At 36.5% G+C, this 23961-nt stretch overlaps 1 protein-coding gene across 2 annotated transcripts in view; it reads left to right on the top strand.

The window, feature by feature from the left end:
* C4H8orf34 (chromosome 4 C8orf34 homolog) overlaps positions 1 to 23961 on the top strand; it is a 378696-nt gene that overhangs the window by 81551 nt on the left and 273184 nt on the right. For both annotated transcript variants that reach the window (XM_044245487.1, XM_044245488.1), the window contains exons 3-4: positions 5808 to 5939; positions 8668 to 8796. In XM_044245487.1, the coding sequence (XP_044101422.1) occupies positions 5808 to 5939; positions 8668 to 8796 (261 nt within the window). The remainder of the gene's footprint in view (positions 1 to 5807; positions 5940 to 8667; positions 8797 to 23961) is intronic.

Raw genomic sequence — 23961 nt, 5'->3', positions numbered from 1 at the left:
TGTAGTAAGTTTAACTTTAGGAAGATGCGTTTACTCCGGGCATTGGGGAACCAACCTTACTAAGTCTGCAATAGCATCGTCTCCCCCAATAAGCACCAGTTAAGATAATTGGGTAGACCCGATGTCAGTCTTTACTTATGAATTTTGTGTCTGACAGCTTTTTTATTCTATATACGGATTTGTTAGTTTGGCACTTACTTCTAAAACCAATTTCCTGTGCCTGTTATGTCAATAGCCATCTCCTTGCCTAATTCCCCTGGGAATCTGACTGACAGGATTTCAGATGTGTTCCCAACATCTGCACTTTTCTTTTCCTCCTCATGCTTTATGAGATCCCCTGAAAGGATTTTGGTTTTCTTTGGCTATATTCTCATATTAGTACCCTCTTGAGACCATGTCTTAAAGCCACAGTAACGTGGGTAGGGAATAGGATATCCTCTGAAAGAATGTAGAGCTCTCTGCTGGCAGTTAACCATACAGAAGATACCTGCATTAGACAGGATGCTAGGACACAAACTTTTGGCATAGAAAAGGGAGAACACTTGCAGTTTCCTGGCTTCACTTTCTTGGGTTTAGATTCTAAGTAGCATGGGTATATAGGCATGAACTCTGGTTTGTAGGTGCAAAGAGGGCACCCATCATGTAAAGGCAGACCATATGGAGTCTGTGAGCCCAGTGAAGTTCATATGAGCCCATATTTATAAACTATAGTATCTGGAGAGATAGTAGTATGTTCAACTCTGCAGTTCCTATGTTTAATATCTCATACTTTCCTTGGGTCAGAAGTCTGTAACTAACACAAAAGATCCTCTGTCAGATCTCACAAGGGTGAAAATCAAGGTATTAGCTGGGTTGCATTATCATCTGGAGGTTGAACTAAGAAAGAACCTGCTTCTAAACTCATTCAGGTTGTTGGCAGCATTAATTTTCTTGCAGCGGTATGACTAAGGTTTTTGTGCTGAGTTTTAGGCTGGGGTTGCTGTCAACTCCAAGAAGCAATCTGCAGTTCCTTGCCACATGACTCTTTCACATCATGGCAGCTTGGTTCTTTAAAATCAGCAAGGGAATTGCTGTCATTAAGTCTACTTAATATATATAACATAATATAATCATAGCATTGACATCCCATCATCTTTACTATATGTTGTTGGTTTGAAGCAAGTCAAGGTCCAATCTACTACACTTAAGGTGAGGGAATTATATAAGACATAATGTCATGGGTAGAGATCATGGGGATCATCTTAGAATTCTGAGTAGTACAAGTACTGATGACTTACTGCTTGAAGAGGGAGAAAGAGGGGAGGAGATTATTATGACTCCCAATTCACTGACTTGGTCAATGGCATAAATGCTTATTTAACAAAGCAATGTGGGAACAGAGGAGTAAATGTGTGAAGAACCATAATAAGTCCACTTCCTATTGATGACTTTGAGTTTTTGTGAGGCATCATAGTAGATAATTCCAGCAGGAAGTTAGATATGAGTCTAAAACTCTGGGATGGGTCAAGGCAGGAGTCACAGTGTGGCATTCAGTATCATACCTCATAATCATTAAAGTTACAAGAGAGAGAATGGAAGAAGTTGTGGTCAAATTTTCCAGGAGAGTGGGAGATGAACGAGGGGAAGGCAAGGGTGAAATCTTATCTGCTGCCTGAAATTTTGTCTTTTTTATTAAGAAGTAAGGTTGTTTGCTGAGGACAAGAGGGTTGGGATTTAAACTGTGAAAAGTCACCAAGGAAAAGGAGAAAATAGCTCACAAAAGGAAAAAAAAAATGATGGAGGCAGTTCTGGGACCTCTCGGAAGTCGAAGACAAATGACTCTTAGAAACCATCAGCACAGTTGTGATTTTCTCCAGCTGTGCCCAGAAGCCGTGAGAAGGGAGCAGAGCCAACAGTTTGAGGGACTGAGTGAGAATTGTGGTTGTGGCATGGCTAGGTCAGAAGAACAGTTTTGCAGGGCAGTGAGGACATTTGTGAGCCATTTATTCAAGTGATCAAAGTGCATGGTCTGGCATGAGAGGGTAGTGAGCAAGGATAGGAAAAGAATTAGACAAAAAAGCAGATCAGAGAGCTGAAGAAAAAGACCTATAGAAGCCTGGTGGTGCAGGAGTAGGTGCAATGAAAATCTGAGAGCGATTAGAAGGACAGTAGATGGTGGTATTTGAGATAAAGATTTCTGAGGTGGGGTGAGTCCAGGAGATGAGGTGGTCCTATTGGTAGCCTTAGTTGTGGGGTATCTTAATAATCAGGGAAGCGAAGCCTTTCAGAGTTAGGGAGGTCAATGAAATATGAAACTTAATGCATGATTAGTCTGAGGATTAAGAAGATGAAATCAGGGGCGCTTGGGTGGCTGCTTTCAGCTCAGTTCATGGTCCCAGTGTCCTAGGATCCAGGCCCTCATGGAGCTCCATGCTCATCAGGAAGCCTGCTTCTCCCACTTCCCCTGCTTGTGTTTCCTCTCTTGCTGTGTCTCTGTCAAGTAAATAAAATCTTAAAAAAGAAGAAGAAGAAGAAGAAGATGAAACCAGGGTTGCATTCAAGTTGTTGAAAAGTCAAGGGAGACCGTGCCAATGTTTTGAGTTCAGCTGTGGAGTAATCAGGAGTAGAGCAGTGACCACACTGAGGAGCAGTGAATAGTGTAGACAGGCAGCAGTTATCACCAGAGAGGAGGGACTTCCAGCTTAATCCTGCTGGGCCAGAAAACCCAGCCTGTGGCTGGGACCACATGGGTGAATGAACCCTCCATTCCAGTAAGCTGCAGAGAAGGGAATGTTCTTGTGGAAAGAGTGAAGTCTCTTAAAACACGAAAGGAAGGGGGTCTTGAGAATAGAAGAGTGTTTGCTTGCTATGGAATGTATGTCCCAGGAGGAGAAGGGGCAAAATTTTAGAAAGAAAGAGTGTGACAGGAGAGAAAAGGCAAGTACAGGGTAATTCTTGGATATGAATATAAATGATGAAGTTATAATTTGGGTGACAGTATTAATGCCAGTTTATAGCTGGACTGCAGTTTCAAATTGTTTCCTCTGGTGCATGTTCTGATTAGCTAGAAATTATCTCAATAGTCAAAGTATTTTGGTATAGTATCTCTTGAAAATATCTAAAGTTGTCCTCTTATTGTCGTCAAATGTATCTAGCAACTCAGGACACATCATCATCTAAAAGTCTGCCATTTAATATTACTGTGCAGAAACATAAAGTCTTCCTTATTTTTATTTTTTAGATATCTAGTTATTTTTCTTAAATACTTATGGAATTTGTTTTTTCTTTCTGATATTGACAAGTTTTACTGGGAATATATCTCTACAATTATCTTTTTTCTTTAGATTTTTTTCTTATATTCAGTGAGTCTTTTCAATTAGCAAATCCAGGTCTTCAGCCTAAAACTGTTTTCCTCTTGTGTACTTAGTTGTTGTTTTCATTATATTTGCTTTCTATTTCTTCTTCAGGAAGATCAGCTATGTGCAAATTGAGTTTGCTTTGCTGTTCTTCATTCCTCCCATTTCATTTCACATTATATTTGCCTTTCTTTGTTGACTAACTTCTGGGAAGATTTGTCAAGTATGCTCTCTGTGTTACTGATATGATTTTCTGCAGTATCAGTTTTTTCTCTCTGGCTTTGAAAGCAAATTTAAATGTTGGTATTGCATTTTGGTTTACTGTCAGCATTTCCTTATCTTCTTTATTCATTTCTGTTTGCAGTTATATTTTATTGTAGACTAGTTGATTAACCTACCTCCTCTCACATTTCTTTTGTTCTATAGAATCCATTTTCTTTATTTCTTTATTAAGAAGGCAATTAGCCATATTCTAAAATGTAAAGGTTTTTCAGGGTAAATTTTTCCAAACTATGAATTTTCTTTGTATCTTGAGTGCAGTATTCTTGCTTTTCATATTGAAAAATTTTTTTAGAATTATTTTTTCCATTTATTCAAATTTAAATGAGTATTCTATCTAGTTTTAGGTTTATCAATTAATAATATAGCTGGACTTTTCTTTGTCCCCTCAAGGTATAGCTCAGGACAATTTGGATCCTTTCAAACATTTTAGAGAGAAAAAATCATGACTGTTCCTAAAATTCCATTATTAGTTAAATCCTATGGGTCTCTCCAATAATCATGAATAACTTTGTCTCATCTTGTTTTTTACCAACTAAATACAAACAGTATCATTGCTAGATTATTTAAGTTAATGTGGATTTTTCTCCTAGCCTATAGTGGAAAAATTAAAAAGCCACAAAATCCAGTATGCTATTCCTCCTTTGTTCTTTTTAGCCGTTTTGTTTGTATCATGAAATGCTTTGTTTTATGATCAGGGTTCCTTGTTCCTTTAGCTGTGTTGCATTAGAAGATATTATGGACCTAGGATGGATATAGAAAGACAGATTCTCATAGGAAAACAGAAATAGATGACTTTGATACAGGGGCAAGTGTCAGGGATGCCTAGAATTCTTCCAGTCCTTTTCTTATTTGCCTGTCTTTTGTCTAACTCCTGTCTGTGGAAATATGTCCTGCATTTTGGCAGACCACAGACCGATATTTCTGTTCCTAGAGTTTTAGAATATTTGTACCTCTTTTGGTATTGAATGGCATGTTGGGAGTTCATAAAATTAGGTAACAGCTAGTTTAGTACAATCTTAAAATAAAAATTTGAGGAATCCATATAATGTTTCATGATTTCTATTTGGTATTTACAAGTGGGTGGCTAGAGAAAGATTGGGGAGTCATTCATAAAGTTAGGATGATTTGACAACTTATAAATTTAAACAAGAAGGCAGAAGGAAACTCTAAAGTTTAAGGAATGTCACACAGTGAAAGAGGAAGATGAGGAAGCAGTGAATGAGACAGAGAAGGAAGAGTCAAATGGTTGATATAGAGATGAGGAGGATGTAGGGCCCTGAGTTTAAGAGAAGAAAATATTCCACAAAGATAGGCCTGTCTAAAAATATGAAATGCTTGGCAAAGTTGTTGAGAGGGATGAATTCTTGGAAAGATCATTTAATTTGGGAATTGGTATGACTTTGACCACCTTTGAAGGGGAGCTATAATTGAACGAAGTTGTTTGAATTACCCTTTCTTTAATAGAGAAGTGGAAAAAAATGGTGATTCTAGGGAAGGAATGTACGTGACTATCAGTGGTTTAATATGTCTTAGTGAAAAATAGATAAGGTAAAATCAGATGAGTAAAATTTACATAAATGTTTAGTTGTTTTTATTTATTTAATTAATTAATTTATATATATTTTTAAAGATTTCTCTATTTACCTTTGAGAGAGAGAGAGTGAGTGTCAGGGGAGGGACAGAGGAAGAGAATCTTCAAGCAGGCTTCCCACTGAGCGCAGAGCCCTGCACTTGCCCCATCCCACCACCCATGAGATCATAACCTGAGCTGAAACCTAGGGCGGGTTCTCTGAGGGACTGAGCCACCCAGAAGCCTCAGTTGTTTTCATTTACATTAGAATACAGTGCTTTATTCCATAATACGCATTTAAAGAATGTTATTTTAAGTAATGGTAATCTATGCCTTAAAGAGTCATATTAAGAGCCTTTCACAGTTTAACATGGTCTTCATCATATTAATATACAAATTGAATCACATCAAATTCAAAACTAAAATCTACAGGAGAAATTAAGCAAGAAATGCTCTTGAATACTTGCATTATTTTTGATGTGAGGTGAACTATAGCTTTTGCCAGGCATAGCTAATGACTTCACAGATTTAGTTTTTGATCAATCTTGAAATCATTTATCGTTGAGTTTATATATATATATATATATATATATATATAGTTTGTTTGTTTGTTTTAACAGAACATAAAGGAACAAGAAGGGATTTCAGAAGTTATGATAAGCCTTGGCAATTAAGTGCAAAGAAGCCTAAAAAGTCAAAAAGTGACCTTGCTGTGTCTAACATTTCCCCACCATCACCAGAATCCAAATCATGTAAGGAATTTTGTCATTCAAATATTACTTAATGTATGTAAGTATGTATTATTAATGAAATGAAGAAAAGGTAAGAATCGAAGTCAAACTTTTTATATGATATTTCTGGCTATTAATCCTAATGAATGTCATGTTCATTTCAGCATTATACACTCACTCATATGCTCAAGCATGTTTAATTGATTTAGACCTTCTTGAGTATAATAGTCTTTTAAGAATATAAGCTGCCCGGAGCAGGTTCCTTGCCTGTCATGTTCAGTTGCAGCATTGTATCACATTCAAGGCAATACTAGACCTACATTTAATAAAGTACATTTAATAAAGCAAATTAAATCTTTTAGAGGGGAAGGAAAGGATATTTATATTAAAAAATTTAACAAAATTTAAATTTTTAATCTTTTTCTCTTCTTTTAGCCCCCTCAAATTCTACTTCCTCAGAAATAGTTTGTATATTTTCACATCTTATGAAATAGTTTGCATCTTTTCACATCCTTTTCTTTGTACAACTAGCATATAAAGTAAGTGTGAGTTGATTTGCCTTATAAAACTGGCTTTAGACTATACACATTCTTCAGCAATTTGTTTTTATTATTTTAGAATGTGTTGTGGGTATATCTTCATGCTAAACTTAGATATAAATTATACTTTTTAAGAAGTATATACTGTAGTATGCTGTGAAGGTGCCATAATCTATTTATTCCCCTGTGGGAGAATGGTTAGATTGATTATAGAGTTTTGCCTCCACAAACTACTACCTGAAATAAATGAATATCTTGCAATTTCTGATAAAATAAACAACATACCTACATAAATATAGGTGTTCTCACTTCTTTATGATAATTCACCAGCTGTAAGATTACTGGGTCAGAGGGTCCGTGTATTTTTATTATTTCCAGTTTCTTTTTTATAAGTAAATATTTCCAATTTTTTTTTAAAAGGGGGCAGAAAAATATTTCGGTAGTCTGAGATTGCCTTTGGCATAGCATTACCATATAGATATTTATTTTAATCAAAACAAAAAAATACCATTTGAAAAGTGAAGTACTATTATAGGCTTCTAATATAGAGCCACTTTTTAACTCTTTTAGATGTTCCTTTTGGTACACAAATGTACATATCCAACATACAAGTTGCTTACATAGTTCCCTTTTTTACTTTTTAAATTTGAGGCATCATCTCTTGACGTCCTTCTAAGACATTGTGGTTTCATACCTCAGGCCCATTTTGTCCTCACAGTACAATCATGCAAGTATTTCAAATATTGAATATATACTACACAATGATGTTGTATTAATTAGCCATAATTTCAAAGTAGGGCCATAGATGTGCAACTATTAATTTGTTTCTAGAACTTATAATTGTCTTGTTTTTCTATTTGCTTTGTTTTCTGTGTACCCCTCGCTAGTGTTTCACCAAACCTTGCCTTAACATATTCAGCACTCAATATGATCAAATACATCAAGTAATTCTAACTTTGATCTTACTTTATTTTATATTTTATTTCATTAAAAAAATTAGAGAGCTCTCTTCTGCAGCCCTTTGTCTTCTTGCTCTATCATGGCTTCTTGGTTTTTAGCATTTTTCTTAGCTGTGTTCTGAGACCATGCTTCACTGCCATCCTGAGGATTTTCTTTTCCTCCTTCTTGTGGAGGACCGTCTGTCTCCTGTCTCCACGTCTCCTTTCCACTTTTAGGTTTATTTATTCATTTTGATGGAGCACCTTCACTACAGGTTTTCTGAACAAAAATGATTGCAAGACAAATATTTGAATCCTTATAAATAACTGGATTAGTTCCTCAGTTGGGTATAAAATTCTAAGTTAGAACTGATTTTTCATTTGGAATTTTGAAGGAATTTCGTCTGTGTCTTCTGGGGCAAGTATGGCTATTAAGAAGTCTGAGAAGAACTTGATTGCTGTTTCTGTCCCTGAAAGCTTTTAGGATCTTTTTCTTTTTTGCCACTGTTGTAAAATTTGGGGATAATATGGTTTGCATTGTTTAGGACATTTAATGGATCCTTCCAATCTGAGAAATGGGGTTTTATGTCCTTATTGCTTTGGTGTTTGTCCTCCTTGATTGGAGCTTGAGTGTTGAAATGTTATGAAATAGCCACCTTTTTGGGCATCTCTCTCCTCAGGGACTAGATTTCGGTATTCTCTACTTTGCTAGATACAGTTACCACTCCTCAATTTATACTGCTTCTTCAAAAAAAAAAAAAAAAAAAAAAAACTATTTCTTGCCTAATAATGTCTTCTCTTCTTGTTTGACTAATAATTTGACCAAACAAAATTTAATATACTTTTATTAGGAATGTGGGGGAGGTGAAGGGAGATGTGTTCTGTCTTCTCTTTTATCAGAAGATAGCAAAATGTCTTAAAAATATATACTAATTGCTGATGAAGAAATTAGAAATTTTTAAGCTACTAGATGATGATATAAAATATACTTTGCTTGTATGTTTTCCCTAAGTTACAGAAGTCACTAACCGTAAACAGTGCCTGAATTTTCTTTTTTCTATAGTCACACTTCCCTTTTACGAGTTCAGTTAAAACATTTCTTAAAATCCAGCTTCATAACTTCCCTCTGTTTGCTCATAAGGAAACTATTTCCAAAACAAACATATTTATTCTGTACATTGATCTTGATACAGTCTTTCACATAATGATGAATAGTAAATTTTTATCATTATGTAGCATGCTTATGAAGTAATCATTTTTTTTAAAACATAGTGCCAAGGTCAGTAGATCATCCTAAGTGGAACTGGCGAATTAAACCACAAAGCCGTGATTTTGATGAATTGAACCACATCCTTCAGGAGAGCAAGAAGCTGGGAAAAGCCCTTGAGAATCTCTCTCGAAGTAAGTTCATTTACTTGATTATAATTGAAATTCCTAACCATATTAAAGTAGAAACATTTATTACTATTGCCAGGAACCCATTTCCAGCATCCTCATAATTACATGAGAGGTTGTAAGAGAGTGCATGAGATTGGAAATGAGGATTGATCTTGCATTTTCCACATGCTCCTGGGAAGACAGGTATAGAGAGTAGGAGGAGCTATAGACACCCCTCCACCTCCTGTCCTTGCCATTTGACTCCAGTCTCTCTACCAGTTCTCTGTTATGCAGGTTAGTTGCACACATACAATGGTATCTTACTCACTCTTCTCTTTTGGACGTGATTGTTCTGTGTCATCCTAAAAAGTAAACACACCTATTGCCTCCATGAGTATTTGATATCTCTAAACTTTTTAAAAAAATTCTTTATTTAAATTTAGTTACATATCATATATTATTAGTTTAAGTGGTAGAGTTAAGTGATTCATCAGTTCCATGTAACATCAAGTACTCGTACATCAAGTTCCCTCCTTAATGCCCATCACCCAGTTAACCCATGCCCCACCCACCTCCCCTCTGGCAAACCTCAGTTTTTGTTTTTTTTTTAAAGATTTATTCACTTATTTATTTATTTATTTGACAGAGAGAGAAAGAGAGAGGGACAGAGGCAGAGGGAGAAGCAGACTCCCTGTTGAGCAGGGAACCCGATTTGGGACTTTATCCCAGGACCCTGGGATCATGACTTGAGCCAAAGGCAGACAGTTAACTGACAGAGCCATCCAGGCACCCCCTCAGTTTGTTTATTACAGTTAAGAGTCTCTTACTTTTATCTTATTTTATTTTTTTTCCCTTCCTCTATGTTTATCTGTTTTATTTCTTAAATTCCACACACAAGTGAAGTCGTATGGTATTTTTCTTTCTCTGACTGATTTATTTCACTCAGCATAATACCCTCTAGTTCCATCCATGTCATTGCAAATGGCAAGATTTCATTCTTTTTTATGATTGAATAATATTCCTGTGTGTATGTGTGTGTATGTATACCACATCTTGTTTATCCATTCATCTGTCAGTGGGCATCTGGGCTCTTTCCATAGTTTGGCTATTGTGGATATTGCTGCTATAAATACTGGGGTGCATGTGCCCCTTGGAATCACTATTTTTGTATCCTTTGGATAAATATATAAGAGTATAATTGCTGGGTCATAGGGTAGTTCTGTTTTTAACCTCTTGAGGCACCTCCATGCTGTTTTCCAGAGTGGCTACACCAGTTTACATTCCCACCAACAGTGTAGGAGGGTTCCCTTTTCTCTGCATCCCTTGCCAATATGTCGCTTCCTGATGTGTTAATTTTAGCCATTCAGACTGGTGTGAGGTGATATCTCATTGTGGTTTTGATTTGTATTTCCCTGATATCATTGATGTCTCTAAACTTTAAACGGTAGCAACTGGAGCACATTCTTCTAAAAATCCTTTCAGAACCTAGCAGCATACTTTTCTGTAAAAATAATGATTCTGTAATACAAGGCCTAGGTTATAGGTTTTGCTCTGCCACTTATTAATAACCTTGGGTAAATCATTAAACTTCTAATGAGCCTTGGTCCTCTCATCTCCAGAGAAGGAAGACATAATTCTGTTTCCTTTTTCTGGTAGGTGTGAAAGTTTAAAATAATATACTTCAGGTAAAAGCTTTTAAATATTACTGTCATGAGAGTAGGCTATCGAATACTTGATTTGATAAATGCATTCTATATATCTAGACATACATATATATACCTGTGGTTTTAGTAATGAGTTCAGAGTATTCCTACCTTTCTCTGGTTCTTAAATATATCTCAATTTTAAGATTAGATACATTTAGAAGCACATTGATGCCATGGTCTCACTAAAATTTTCTTTTGCTGTCATGAAATATTAAAAATTCTTAAATAGAAAATAGCATACTAGCTTGTTCTAGTGGATTATATTTTAAGAGCTATATGTTTCTTTAGATAGCACAGTTTTACTAGTTTTATGATGTATCAAAGTTAAAAATGCCTGGGGGGATGAAAAAATTGGGTGAAGGTGAGTAGGAAATATAGGCTTCCAGTTACAGAATGAACAAATCATGGGAATAAAAGGCACAGCGTAGGGAAACAAAAAAATAAAAAATTTCCCCTTGGTATATTTTGAGAGAAATAGTGTATATATCATATGTATATATAATATATGTATCCCTGGGGATAAAAATATATATTTATAAAAAATAAAAAAAATTATTAAAAAAAAAGAAAAATATATATGTATATTTGTATTTTGTAGTAGGCTATAATTATACATATTTGCACATTATATTTTATTATATTATAATTTTATATATAGAAAAAGGTTGAGTTTTTTCATACGTCTTAGTGCAAAACTCACTAGAGCCTTTTTGAACTTTTGTGTGGTGAACCCATGTCACAAGTTAATTTGACCTATGGTAAGATCTTATAATTTTTCAACTAAGTTTTTAATTTTAATTCCAGTATAGTTAACATATGGTATTATATTAGTTTCAGGTGTACAATATAGTGATACAACAGTTCTATATGTTACTCAGTGCTCATCATATGTGTACTCTTTAATCCCCATCACCTATTCCACCCATCTTCCTCCCACCACCCTCTGGTAACCATCAGCTTGTTCTCTATAATTAAGAGTCTGTTTCTTGGTTTATCTCTCTTTTTTTCTCCTTGTTCATTGGTTTTATTTCTTAAATTCTGCATGTGAGTGAAATCATATGGTGTTTGTCTTTCTCTGACTGACTTATTTCACTTAACATTATATTCTCTAGTTCCATCCATGTTGTTGTAAATGGCAAGATTTCATTCTTTTCTATGGCTGAATAATATTCTATTGTATATATACACCACATCTTCTTTATCCATTCATCTATCAGTGGATACTTGGGCTACTTCTATAGTTTGGCTGTGACAAATAATGCTGCTGTAAACAGGGATTATGTATCTTTTTGAATTAGTGTTTTCATATTGTTTGGGTAAACTCAGTTGTAGGATTACTAGATCATATGATAATTCTATTTTTAATTTTTTGAGGGCCTCCCTACTGTTTTCCACAGTGGCCGAGCCACTTTGCATTCCCAACAGTGTACAAGGGTTTCTTTTTCCTGCACATCCTCACCAACACTTGTTGTTTCTTGTGTTTTTGATTTTAGCCATTCTGACAGGCATGAAGTAATATCTCATTATGGTTTTGACTTGTATTTCCTTGATGATGAGTGATGGTGAGAACATTTCCACATGTCTGTTTGGCCATCTGGATGTCTTCTTTGGAGAAATATCTGTTCCTGTCTTCTGCCCATTTTTTAACTGGATCATTTATTTTTAGGGGGCTGAGTTTTATAAGTTCTTTATAGATTTTGGATACTAACCTTTTGCAAATACTTTTTCCCATTCTATGAGTTACCTTTTAGCGTTGTTATTTCTTTTGCTATGCAGAAGCTTTTTATTTTAATGTAGTCCCAATAGTTTATTTTTGCTTTTGTTTCCTTTGCCTCAAGAGACCTTTCTAGAAAAATGTTGCTACGGCTCATGTCACAGAAGTTACAGCCTGTGCTTTCTTCTAGGATTTTTATGTTTCCAGGTTTCATATTTAGGTCTTAATCCATTTTGAGTTTATTTTTGTGTATGGGGTAAGAAAGTGGTCCACTTTCATTCTTTTGCATGAAGCTATCCAGTCTTCCCAGCGCCATTTTTGAAGAGATTGTCTTTTTCCCAGTGCACAGGATCTTATAATTTTGCCATTATTAGACATCTTCTGGTTGGGATTCAAGAAGGCCCTGCTTTTGGCTAGATTTATTCTTGGAAGAAATAATCATGAAGTGAGTACAGTTTATTACTATATTATGTTCATAAAATAAGTCTTATCCTATTAAATGTCAAAGGTTTTTATTAATGTGTATAAATCTTACCCCTTTGGGCAGACCCTGTGGCTCTTCATAGCCTCTCAATTTATTTTTTTTAAATGATTTTATTTATTTATTTGACAGAGAGAGAGATCACAAGTAGGCATAGAGGCAGGCAGAGAGAGGGTGGCAGGGGGAGGCAGGCTCCCTGCCGAGCAGAGAGCCCAATGTGGGTCTCGATCCCAGGACCCTGGGATCATGACCTGAGCCAAAGGCAGAGGCTTAACCCACTGAGCCACCCAGGTGCCCCAGCCTCTCAATTTATATAAAAACATGAGTTTAAAAATGATTGAGGAATATGCCTAATTATTACACAGATCTACAAATAGCATATTAATCAATTTTTGTTCTTTGAAATATAACTGTCTTACAGAGACTTGTTATATCATTGTTAATTGCTAAGAAAATATTTGGCCTGTTCCTAAAACTTCTAATGAAGGAGTTGGATTGCATTTCACTTATGTATTTACTAAGATGTGGAGCAGAAATACCAAGGTTCAAGCAATGGTCTGTCCCAAGAAAACCTAGGTGTGACCTTATAGGTGGTACCTAGCAACTTATTCAGACTTAAATTCTCTGTTCCCTCTTTCTTGACAGGATTCAAATAATAACAGGAAAGACTAGATATTCTCTCCAGTTCACAAGATTTTTGTTTTAGTAGCAATTGTATCATGCTTCTTTTTCCTAGCTTTTTGCAAACCTTTCAATGTAATGCTTTATCTTAAAGTCAGTCAGGAGCTATGTAATTCTTCATGCTGTGATTCTCTTAAAAGGTAGATCTGCTAGAAAAACTTGCAGTGGCTTCTAATGCGGCTTGGTCGTGATGTGTAGACAGTAGGTTTTTCGTGCCTGGATCCCTCCCTTTGCAGCATTTCTGAACATTCTTTAAACATGACTTTCTCATTCTAGGAGCCTGAACTCCTCCCTTTCCTTCAAATGTTTGTTTCCATCTGACTTTCAGGTAGTCAGAAAAACTACTTCTAAATAGGGAAATTGGGAAGATACAAGACCCTCATATCCCTAAATACTGTATCTCTTCTAGTGGCTGTGATTGAAAGGCCTTAGGGTAGTATCTTTCTCAGTGCATTCTGTTAGGGCCCATCATCTTATTACTGGTGTGTTCATCTCAATCAGTTAGTTAAGGTGATGTCTGTCAGGTTTCACCACCATTAATACTTTTCCTTTTTGTAGTTAATAAATATCTTAGGAGAGATACTTGAAAACAAAATATCATGTTTCTTTTTTACACTTTTACCTAGTAATCTCAGCATCCATTGGTAAATCTTGCCTGAAACAATTATTATAGGGGTTTTCTAAAACATAGCGTTTCTTTCATTCCTTTATTCATTGTAATTCTTCTTTAATGGCGAGAAGGAAAATGGACTTATAATCACCCCCAGAATAACAGCGTCTATTCATCTTTGGTCATGACTGGTCATATTTCTGTAATATTCAGATATGCATTGGATATGTATATGGATACATGTGGATATATGTATATGTAGATCTGAGTATAAATGTGAATATAGATATAAGCATTTCTCTTTGGATATTGATATAAAAGAATAAAATACATATTCCAAAATTAATTCACACTGATTTTTCTTGGTTTTGAATATGCTAAATTTTCCAGGTTAAATTTACTTAATAGCTTTTTCAAGAAACCATGGTCTAAAAGGGACAGATTTGTTAAGAGGTCTTGATATTTACCTACATTTTCTACATTTATCTACCTACATTTTCTATGCCTACTCTCTACATGGGTGAAAGACATCTTCTAAAACCTAGCAAATTATCTCCAGGGATTTGTGCTTCAGTAGAAGTATGAGATAGCATTATTAGTAATTATTGCTTTGGAATGGTCTAGTGTCCATCAAAATAAATAATTTTTCTCCCTAGAATGCCTTGTGGAAATAAGGACAAGTATATATATAATTAATAATTTTAGGAAACTTTTCCAGAGAATGAAAGAAAGAGTAGTGCATTTGTATTATGTCTTGTATTAGATAAATGTCTTGGATTATATCTGTATTATGTTATTCTGAATCCTTCTCTGTTGAATAACATCTCATTTAACTATACTTCAGTCACACACATACACACACTTATGTACACATGTGTCTGAGTTTGTAATTAAACTGTAAATTCAGTCATTGTTAGGTACACATTTTTCAAAGTGTTTTTTAAGATATTATAATATTGTATACTCTATGCTGTCTTAGTTCTATCCTTTTTTGAGACCATAGTGTATATCACATAGAATAGATGCAGGTGTTGCTGTGAGAAATGTCATGGGTCCTGCACTGCCCTTTACTTGCTTGCAGTTGTGAGTATACCATTTGTCCTCCTTCCTCAAGTTTCCTCTTCATTAAAATGAAGTAATATATCCCTGATTACCATCAAGAATCTCTCCAGTTTTCACAAGTCTTTATTTTAATGATCTATAATATATATTCCAAAGTTAAATTGTGTTCATGACTTATTGTTTGTGGTTCAACCTCCTTGCATTTTTTTTTTTTTTTTTAGATTTTGTTCATTTATTTGAGGAGAGAGAACACATGAGCAGTGGGGAGGGCCAGCAGGAGAGGGAGAAGCAGACTTCCTGCTGAGCGGGGAGCCCAATGTGGGACTCAGTCCCAGGACCCTGGGATCATGACCTGAACCAAAGGCAGATGCTTAATGACTGAGCCACGCAGGCACCCAACCCATATGCAAACTTTCTAGCTCTTTGTTATCCTTACTCTGTTCTTCCTGCATTGTGACTTTCAGTATACAGGAATATCTCTGGTGTATTCTCCCCTCATTCTTTTTCATCTTTTTCCCTCACCTCTGCTCTCCCTCTTCCCCTGCCCAGACTGAACTCTGGGCCAGTTTTAATCAATATCCTCTTTCCCTATTGTTTCCATCCTTCTGTTGTGTCTCCTTGTCAAATTCCCGTCTTTGAGTAAGTGCTGCCATCTTCAGCTCCACTTCACCAGTAAGGCTGAGAGCTCCAGGGAGGAATGGCGGGGCCCATGAACACTATCCGACAAATTCTTGGTTTTCAACACTGTTACTTATCTTGGTCAGTCCTTCCCTTTTTATCCTCTTCTTGCAACTATGAAAAACCCACACAATAATCTGCACACCTCTATTTATTCCCTGTCTCACTGTTTTAGCAATTAGCTTTCCTCTAACTTTAGAGAAAAGCTTAATTGTGGAATGCGTAGAATGTGTTCTCCTCTACCATCTGCATACGTAATTACATCCACGTCTATTCTGCCCTTCTCCTTTCATTATCAACAGAGAAGGTGTTTCTCTTGTTTAAGGTTTTCCAAGCTCTCCACCCATGATGCTCATCCCGGTTCCTGCCCAGTATTCTGAGATCTTATCCCATTAGTTGCTTTGTCTTTTCTTTATGTGGAAATCTTTCCAATTCTAGTCCCCCTAATAGTAGTTTTGTGGCCATAGGAAAATTTCTTAACCTCTCTTTGTCTCAGTTACCTTTTCTGCAAAATTGCAGTAATAATGGCACCTATTTCTTAAGGTTTTTGTGAAGATAAAATGAGATGTTGTGTCTCTAAAGAGCTTCACATGGTGCCTGGTATATCATAATTGCTAATTAAAGGTTAGATATTATATTTCTACTACTGTGTAACAAATTACCACAAACTTGTGGCTTTAAAAAATAAAAATTTACTATCTTATAGTTTCTGTGACTCAGCAGTACAGGTGTGGGTTAGCTGAATCCTCTGCTCTGGGTCTAGGTAAGCTGAAATTAAGGTGCTGGTTCATGCTGTGATCTCACCTGAGGCTTCATGGTCTCTTTCCCTGCTCATTCAGGTCATTGGCCAAATGTAGTCCTTGCTAGATCCCTGTTTTCTCATTGTCTATTGGCCGGAGATTGCTCTTAAAAACTAGAGGCCATTCTCAGGTTCTTGCCTTGTGATCTTCTTGTAATGGTAGTTCAGTACTACTTTTTTGAGTGTACTGGGGAGCATCTCTCTGAAAGCTTCTTTGAGTGTACTGGGGAACATTCTCCCTGAAAGGCTCACCTGACTAAGTCAAGACCATCCAGGATAATTTCTCTCTGATTTACTCAGTTAACCGGTGAGTAACCAAGTTAGGAGAGTGATATCCTTTCATATTTGATGGTCCCATCATGCAGACTCAAAGAATTACACAGGTGTGTACGTTGGGGGCCATCTTAGAATTTTGCCTACCACATATATTATTAGTATTACTACTGTTTATCCCTAATAGCCTGTAACATGCTCCAGCTAAGCATGGCCCAACAGAAATGTAATGTGAGCCACATGTGTGATTTTATATTTTCAAACAGGCACGTTACAAAAAAGCAAAAAGAAGCCTATGAAATTAATTTTAATAAAATATTTTATTTAACCTACTATATCCAAGTTATATATGGAATACAAGCTTAACTTGTATTCCATATAATTATTATTGGCTTTTTTTTTTATACTGAGCCTTCAAAATCAGTTGTGAATTTTAATGTACATCACATCTCAATTTGAGCTAGCCAAATGTTCAGTAGACACGGGATGAGTGGCTACCATATTGGATGCCACAGCTCTCATTAATGTTAAAAACAAACTCATAAAAACTCTTCTCTTGAATTTGAGTTACCTCATGACATTATCAGAAATAATGAACACTCATTATTTCCACTTGTTCATCTTCTTTTCCTCCCTCAGTGTGGCTGTGTGATTGCACCTATCATTCTGTTGAAACCTTTCTCACTATGGTCACAAACTGAAGCCACATTGTCAAACTGAATGAATACTTTTCCAGTCTTCATCTTACAAAATTGCTCTGGTAGTTTTAACACCATTGATTATTCTGTCTTTCTTCAGATGCTCATCTTCTACTTTCTGGGACCTGGCCCTTATTTTCTTGATCCTCTTGGATGCCCTTCACACCATTTCTTGTAGGCTTCATTCCAGTGCTCTTCTTTCTTCCTGGCCACTTTAAATGCCGTTCCCACCTGTTGTCTTCTGTTCTTTCAAATGCTGTCTGTTTCCATTGTTATCCTCCCTCATAGTTTTAACTATGACCTTTACACAGCTAAGTCAGATGAATATATTGTCCATCCAGACTGTTTATACTTTATATAAAATGTTCAAAGTGTATCTGGATATCCCACTGCCGTCTAAACTCAGTGTATCCAAATAGATCATTCATCTCTCTTCAAACATGACCTTTTTTCTGCATACCATTCTTCAAGAGATGGCACCATTGCTTACCAGTTCACCCAAATTGGAACCCTTATAGGCTCCTTTCTCTTCCTTGATGTTCATAAATAATCAGTTGCCAAATTTTGTTCATTTTTCCCTCTATCTTGGGTTTGATTCTATTCATCCCTATTAGTACTACCAAGTTCACACTCAGCATCACCACCAGATCATTGGTTTATCCATTCAGCACGTTCTATTTTGTTCCATTTCATTCCTGTCCTGGGACAGAGGAGAACAGATGCAATCCCTGCCCTTACTGAGCCCCTATTACCTTGCAGTAACTTTATGTAGGGTAGTCTCATGGCCAAAATCTCTGGCTTAATACGATACAAGTATTTTCTTACTCAGGAAGTAGCCCGACGATGTGTGCCGGGGATGCAGACTGCTTCCGTCCTGCTATTCTGCCATACGTGACCTCCAAGGGTCCTGCTGAAGGGGGAGGTTTCTAATGCCTAGGGGTAGAAGTGTTGTGCATTACGTCTAGCCACAGTGCACAACTAGATGTAAATAAGTCTGGGAAATGTAATCTAGCTTGTGTGCACAGGTCCTCCATGGAAATGGTTTGAGGAATGAATAACCAGTCTTGCCCACGCTCTTGTTTCTCAGTTCCTCCAATACCTCACTGTGATCATTATAATGGATCTAAAGTGAAAACCTGACACCCACTTCTTGCAGATATTCAGTGTCTCCTTAAAACCTCAGAGAAGTTGCCAAGTGATCTGACCCTAAATCCTGTCTCTGGTGTCACTCTCATGACTAGCCATTTATGTACAAGCAACACGGGAGTTTTTCACACTTACTGAAGTTCTTCCCATTTCACATATTTCCTTACACTGTCCCTGTACCCTCACATGCCACTGTCACTTCTCTTCAGGGCTCCCATTTCCACCAAGTTACTCCTATTCCTCTCTCAGCTCAAATACCACTTCTTTTGAAATTATTTCCTTTTGCTGTCCTTCTATGGACTGGATTTGGTGGCCCCTTTTTGTGCTTCCATATTTTTCTCTGAACACACTTTTTTGTTGTTATCTGATTTTCACTCATCTCCACTCAACATCTGCCCTTCCCCAGCACGTAGCACATAACTCAGCTATGATGTGCTGAGTTAGTGCCACCTGTGATTCCATTTCTTCCTGATCCCTCTTCTCTGAGACACCTCCCTAACTCTTTCTTCACTGCAGAGTTACTTCCTACTTTTCTACGTGTGGACCTTTGATATCAGATGATGGGTTTGGTATTTGTAGATTTTTTAAAATTTTTTATTGTTTATAAACATATATTTTTATCCCCAGGGGTACAGGTCTGTGAATCACCAGGTTTACACACGTCACAGCACTCACCAAAGCACATACCCTCCCCAATGTCCATAGCCCTACCCCCCTTCTCCCAACCCCACTCCCTCCAGCAACCCTCCGTTTGTTTCGTGAGATTAAGAGTCACTTAATGGTTTGTCTCCCTCCCTATCCCATCTTGTTTCATGGATTCTTCTCCTACCCACTTAAGCCCCCATGTTGCATCACCACTTCCTCATATCAGGGAGATCATATGATAGTTGTGGTATTTGTAGATTTGATTTGTTTGCTGAGCTCTTTGACTTTGACTGTGGCTTATCTATTTAAGGAGTTATGCTTAAAAAATAGATAGATAAGTGAGTAGGTAAATAACAAACTAAAAGTAACAGAGCAGTAGTTCTGTATTATATGACATTGGTCAACAGAATCTTTTTCTTAGAAGAGTTCTGTTTCTAGGGTAGCAGGGCTTCCAGCATTTTCCAAGCCCAAGGCTTTTGCTTCTTTTGGCAGTTTTCTCTTAAGTGAGGCAGCAATAGGATGAATATCTTTAGTCCATCCAGACGTCAGTCTATAGATTGCAGTTCATGAGAAACACTGACTGGAACTTTTCCAAGGAAAAGAGCCCAGCTGTTTAAAGGACAGAAGACAGATATTTATGCTCCGTGACTGATAATAGCAATCTGGACTCCGCCAAGAAAAAAATAACAAATGACTTTTTTAGTTTGTCAGTCATGAACATACCAAGAGGTCTTGTCTGACAAACAGCCTGAGGAGTTAGAGGATGACAATCTGTGAATGAGAATGGAAGCAGATAAATAGAGAACTGTTTGTCCATTCATTGCCATATAGATTTATCCAGTCTTCATACATTATAAGATGGTTAACATGGGCACTCAGACCTCAAGTTCACCTTTTAGTAGGAGGGATAAGTGTGAAAAGCAGAATTTCACAGCCTCATATAAGGTGCCTTAGGAGGGCCTATGGGAATGTAAAAGAACCTCCAACAAAGGGGTTTAGGCCCCGTCTGATCAAAACTATGTCTGAATGGAGTCTAGAAGGATGGAAAGGTAAAGCTAAGGTAAAAGAAGAATGAAGATGTGTAAAGCTAAGGTAAAAGAAGAATGAAGAGAGAGAAGCATGTATGTAAGAGGAAAACTTTGTACCTTTGTTGCATAAAGGACGAAGTGAGTAAGAAAGGCTATGAAGAAGGAACAGGTCTTTTATAGTAAGGAGATGGGTAGGGGCCTAATGTAAACCCCGAAGGTTTGGAAGTATCCTTGAAAGAGTCAATTAATCAAGGATAAAAGCTGGAATGTGTTTCTAGAACAAGACTCTGCAAACTCTGAGCAGGGAGCCAAATCTAGCCTGTGGTCTTTGTAGCCCATGAGCTAATAAATATATTTCTTACATTTTTAAAGGTTGTTTTTAAAAAAAGAAGAAATATATGGATATGACACAGACCATATGTAAATTTAAAATCCTGAAGTATTTATTATTTAACTCCTTACAGAAAATTTTCCCCAACTTTTTTCTTTGGTAATGATATTGAAGATAGAATCCCTCACTTTGTAGCAGGAACTTCCTTTGCTCTAAGAGCAGTCAGTAACCTATCTAAAGAGTGTTTGTTTTTTTTTTTTTTTTTAATTTTTATTTATTTATTTATTTGACAGAGAGAGAGATCACAAGTAGGCAGAGAGGCAAGCATAGAGAGAGAGGAGGAAGCAGGCTCCCCGCTGAGCAGAGAGCCTGATGCGGGACTCGATCCCAGGACCCCGAGATCATGACCCGAGCCAAAGGCAGCGGCCTAACACACTGAGCCACCCAGGTGCCCTCTAAAGAGTGTTTTAATTGGCAAATGGTCAGGTATAGTTCTGAGGTATCAACAGTGTTCAATTTATTGGTATGTGTGATGCTTACATAGGTATTTGCTCTAACACTGTGCATCCCTTGGTAGTATCCTGGGACACTAACTCAAAAAGTAATCCCTAATTTGTAACATTTGCCAATTTCCATGCTGTAAATATGTCTAACGTGGCTTCTTTCAGGCTACCAATTAGTACTCAATGAGAAGTTGGGAAGAAATGTGCAGAATTGGTTCTCGCAAGCTAGTTTGGACCAGTTTGGATTTCTTCCATAGGGAAACATTTTGGAGAAATAGCTCATTCCATTTCATACAATATGAATATCTGACCTACCCTCATGGATTAATTACACTGACTAAGCTGTAAAGACTCTTGAAAATTTTCTCCTTCCATTTCTGGTAGCTACAACTGAATTTTATTTCTAGGGCTAAGTTGATACCTGGGAAGATGCACATCGTGGTAAAGTAGATAGCTGTGGGTTTCCTTGATAGAGCACAACTCACATTCGGAAATGTGAGAACTGTGTTTTGGCATTAATTTCTGATACCACCGAGACTTGTTTGGGGATTGGAATAAATGGAAATGCCCATAGGCTGAAGGACACAAATGAAATTCATCCAGATGGGCTTGCACTACAGCAGAACCTTCGGAAGCCACCTCTGATATGCCTGCTGGAGCCCTTGCTTCTTTATCTAGAAGAGAAGCTTAGTTTCTGAGGGAACTCATTTTCCCCAGTTTCTTATGGGCAGCCCACTTTTATAAGGTGGACACCCATTGCCACCCTAAGCCAAGCTTCTTTGGCTACTCTGATAGTACAGTGTTTCCTGAAAGGTTTTGGTGCGACTTTTAGGAAGACCACATATGTCAGTGTGCATCGAGAGTCCCATAATTAGGTTGCTGGAGGGGGTGTGGGTGGGAGGGATAGGGTGGCTGGCTGATGGATGTTGGGGAGGATATGTGCTATGGTGAGTGCTGTGAATTGTGTAAGACTGATGAATCCTAGACCTGTACCCCTGAAACAAATCATACATTATATGTTAATTAAATATATAAAAGCTGTATTTGTTGAAAAAATAAATAATAAAAAAAGAAGAAAATAAAAAATCCCACAATTAAACTCTAGGCCTTCTTTCCTTACAACATATTATAGCAACCCACTATATTTTTTCTTGCATATTTTCCAGGGTATTTTCTCTGTTCCCCACTTCTCAGCTTCTATAAACTGAAAAAATATGACTTAAGATACAGTGGCTCTAAAGAGTTAATGAAATGGCCAAAAATTGTTATTCTTCTCTCAGGGAATATCTGCGAATGCTCTGCTAGGCACTAGAAGAAAAATCCTGGCTCTTCAATGTGAATTGTTCTCATCACGGCTTCATGCTTCCGTAAAGGAGCATTTCTTTAACATTCTTTCAACTGTTTTTAATCAGTTCAAGCTTTGTTTAAAAATGAAATAACAAAAAGTGAAAAATTTCCAGGCAATTTGATATAAATAATAAGAAGTGGAAAGAATTATATATATAATAGAGTGGAAATTCATTTAGGTAATTTCTTGGGCAAATTCATCAAAATATGTAAATGTTAGGAAAATATAATAGTAGGTATTTGAACAAAATATGTAAGGCCAAACACCTGGAACAATTAGAGGCATAATTCCTTTCCCAAATGAAGTTTCCTGTTTACCTAGTTTGAGTTTTATTCTGGGACCTGTCACTTCATCATTCTTTAATATCTCTTCATAGCAACCTTCTCTTTATAGCCAGTTTCCACTGGCAAATATTTCTTTGTCTTGCAAAAAAGCTCCTGATGCATGCTAAAATCAAGAGTAATAGACCATGAACAGAGGCTGCAAAGAGTTAGCTCATAAGTGTCGGGTATTCTCACTATTCAAAGGCCTTTTGACTTACTTGCTGGTTCTTGGCTACATTCTAGATAGTGAAGTATTACTATTATCTTTATGAATAATGGGTTTCATAAATATGAGGGGTAAAAAACTTACGGATCAACTGAATGCTTTCTAACAATCAAATGAGAAAATTCATTGCAGGGCCAAGGACATTAATGCAGAAAGTTGAAAAAATCAAGAGAGTTTAAAAAATCCGAGTCACTTGAATCATGCATTATTTAATTCTAAATATCTAAGCTTTATGACTTTGGATGAGAAAAGAGGTTTTTTTTTTTTTGTAATATATCTTTGTTCTCTCTTTTTTAAAATAGACTAAGTCTCTTAAATATTTGTTTTTATACCATATGTTCAATTTTAATCTTGAACTCATTGGAAAGGAACACTTCTTTAGTACTATAATAAATGTAATACAAGCATTTAAAATATGTATTTGGCTTCTATAAACCAGAATAATGTATTTTAAATCATCCATAGACTATGACATAAACCACTTGATACTCTGAAATTCCTATATTAGCTTGAAATTGGAGTCATCTCTTTTAGCATAGTGACACATAAAAATTCTTAGTTACCAATAACTTTTACCAAAAAATGATTTCATAGAGTACTGTGATGAAGAATGTGTCTCAGATACATTTGTGTTTTAGTTTTATCTACAAGGGGAAGTGTCGTGCAGCTTACCGAGATGAAGTAGGGCATCTTTTTCTACTTTGTGTATAATTGATTTAGTAGGTCAGTGGAGAGCGAAATAATATATAGCAACCAACAAAGTACTGGCATTTTGTACAGACATTCTGCACCTGATCAGGTGAGGGGATTTTTACTAGACTTATTTTCTTGCTACTGTTGGCAGGTTCTTTTTTCCAACCCAATTCATTCTTTCTTAGGTTTTATTTATAGCCTGCTGAACGTTGGCTACAATCTGTTTTTATTTTCTCCGTGTTTC

Source organism: Neovison vison, chromosome 4, assembly GCF_020171115.1.
Source record: "Neovison vison isolate M4711 chromosome 4, ASM_NN_V1, whole genome shotgun sequence".
In the NCBI taxonomy this organism is placed as follows: Eukaryota; Metazoa; Chordata; class Mammalia; order Carnivora; family Mustelidae; genus Neogale; species Neogale vison.
This window is presented reverse-complemented; position numbering and strand designations above follow the sequence as displayed.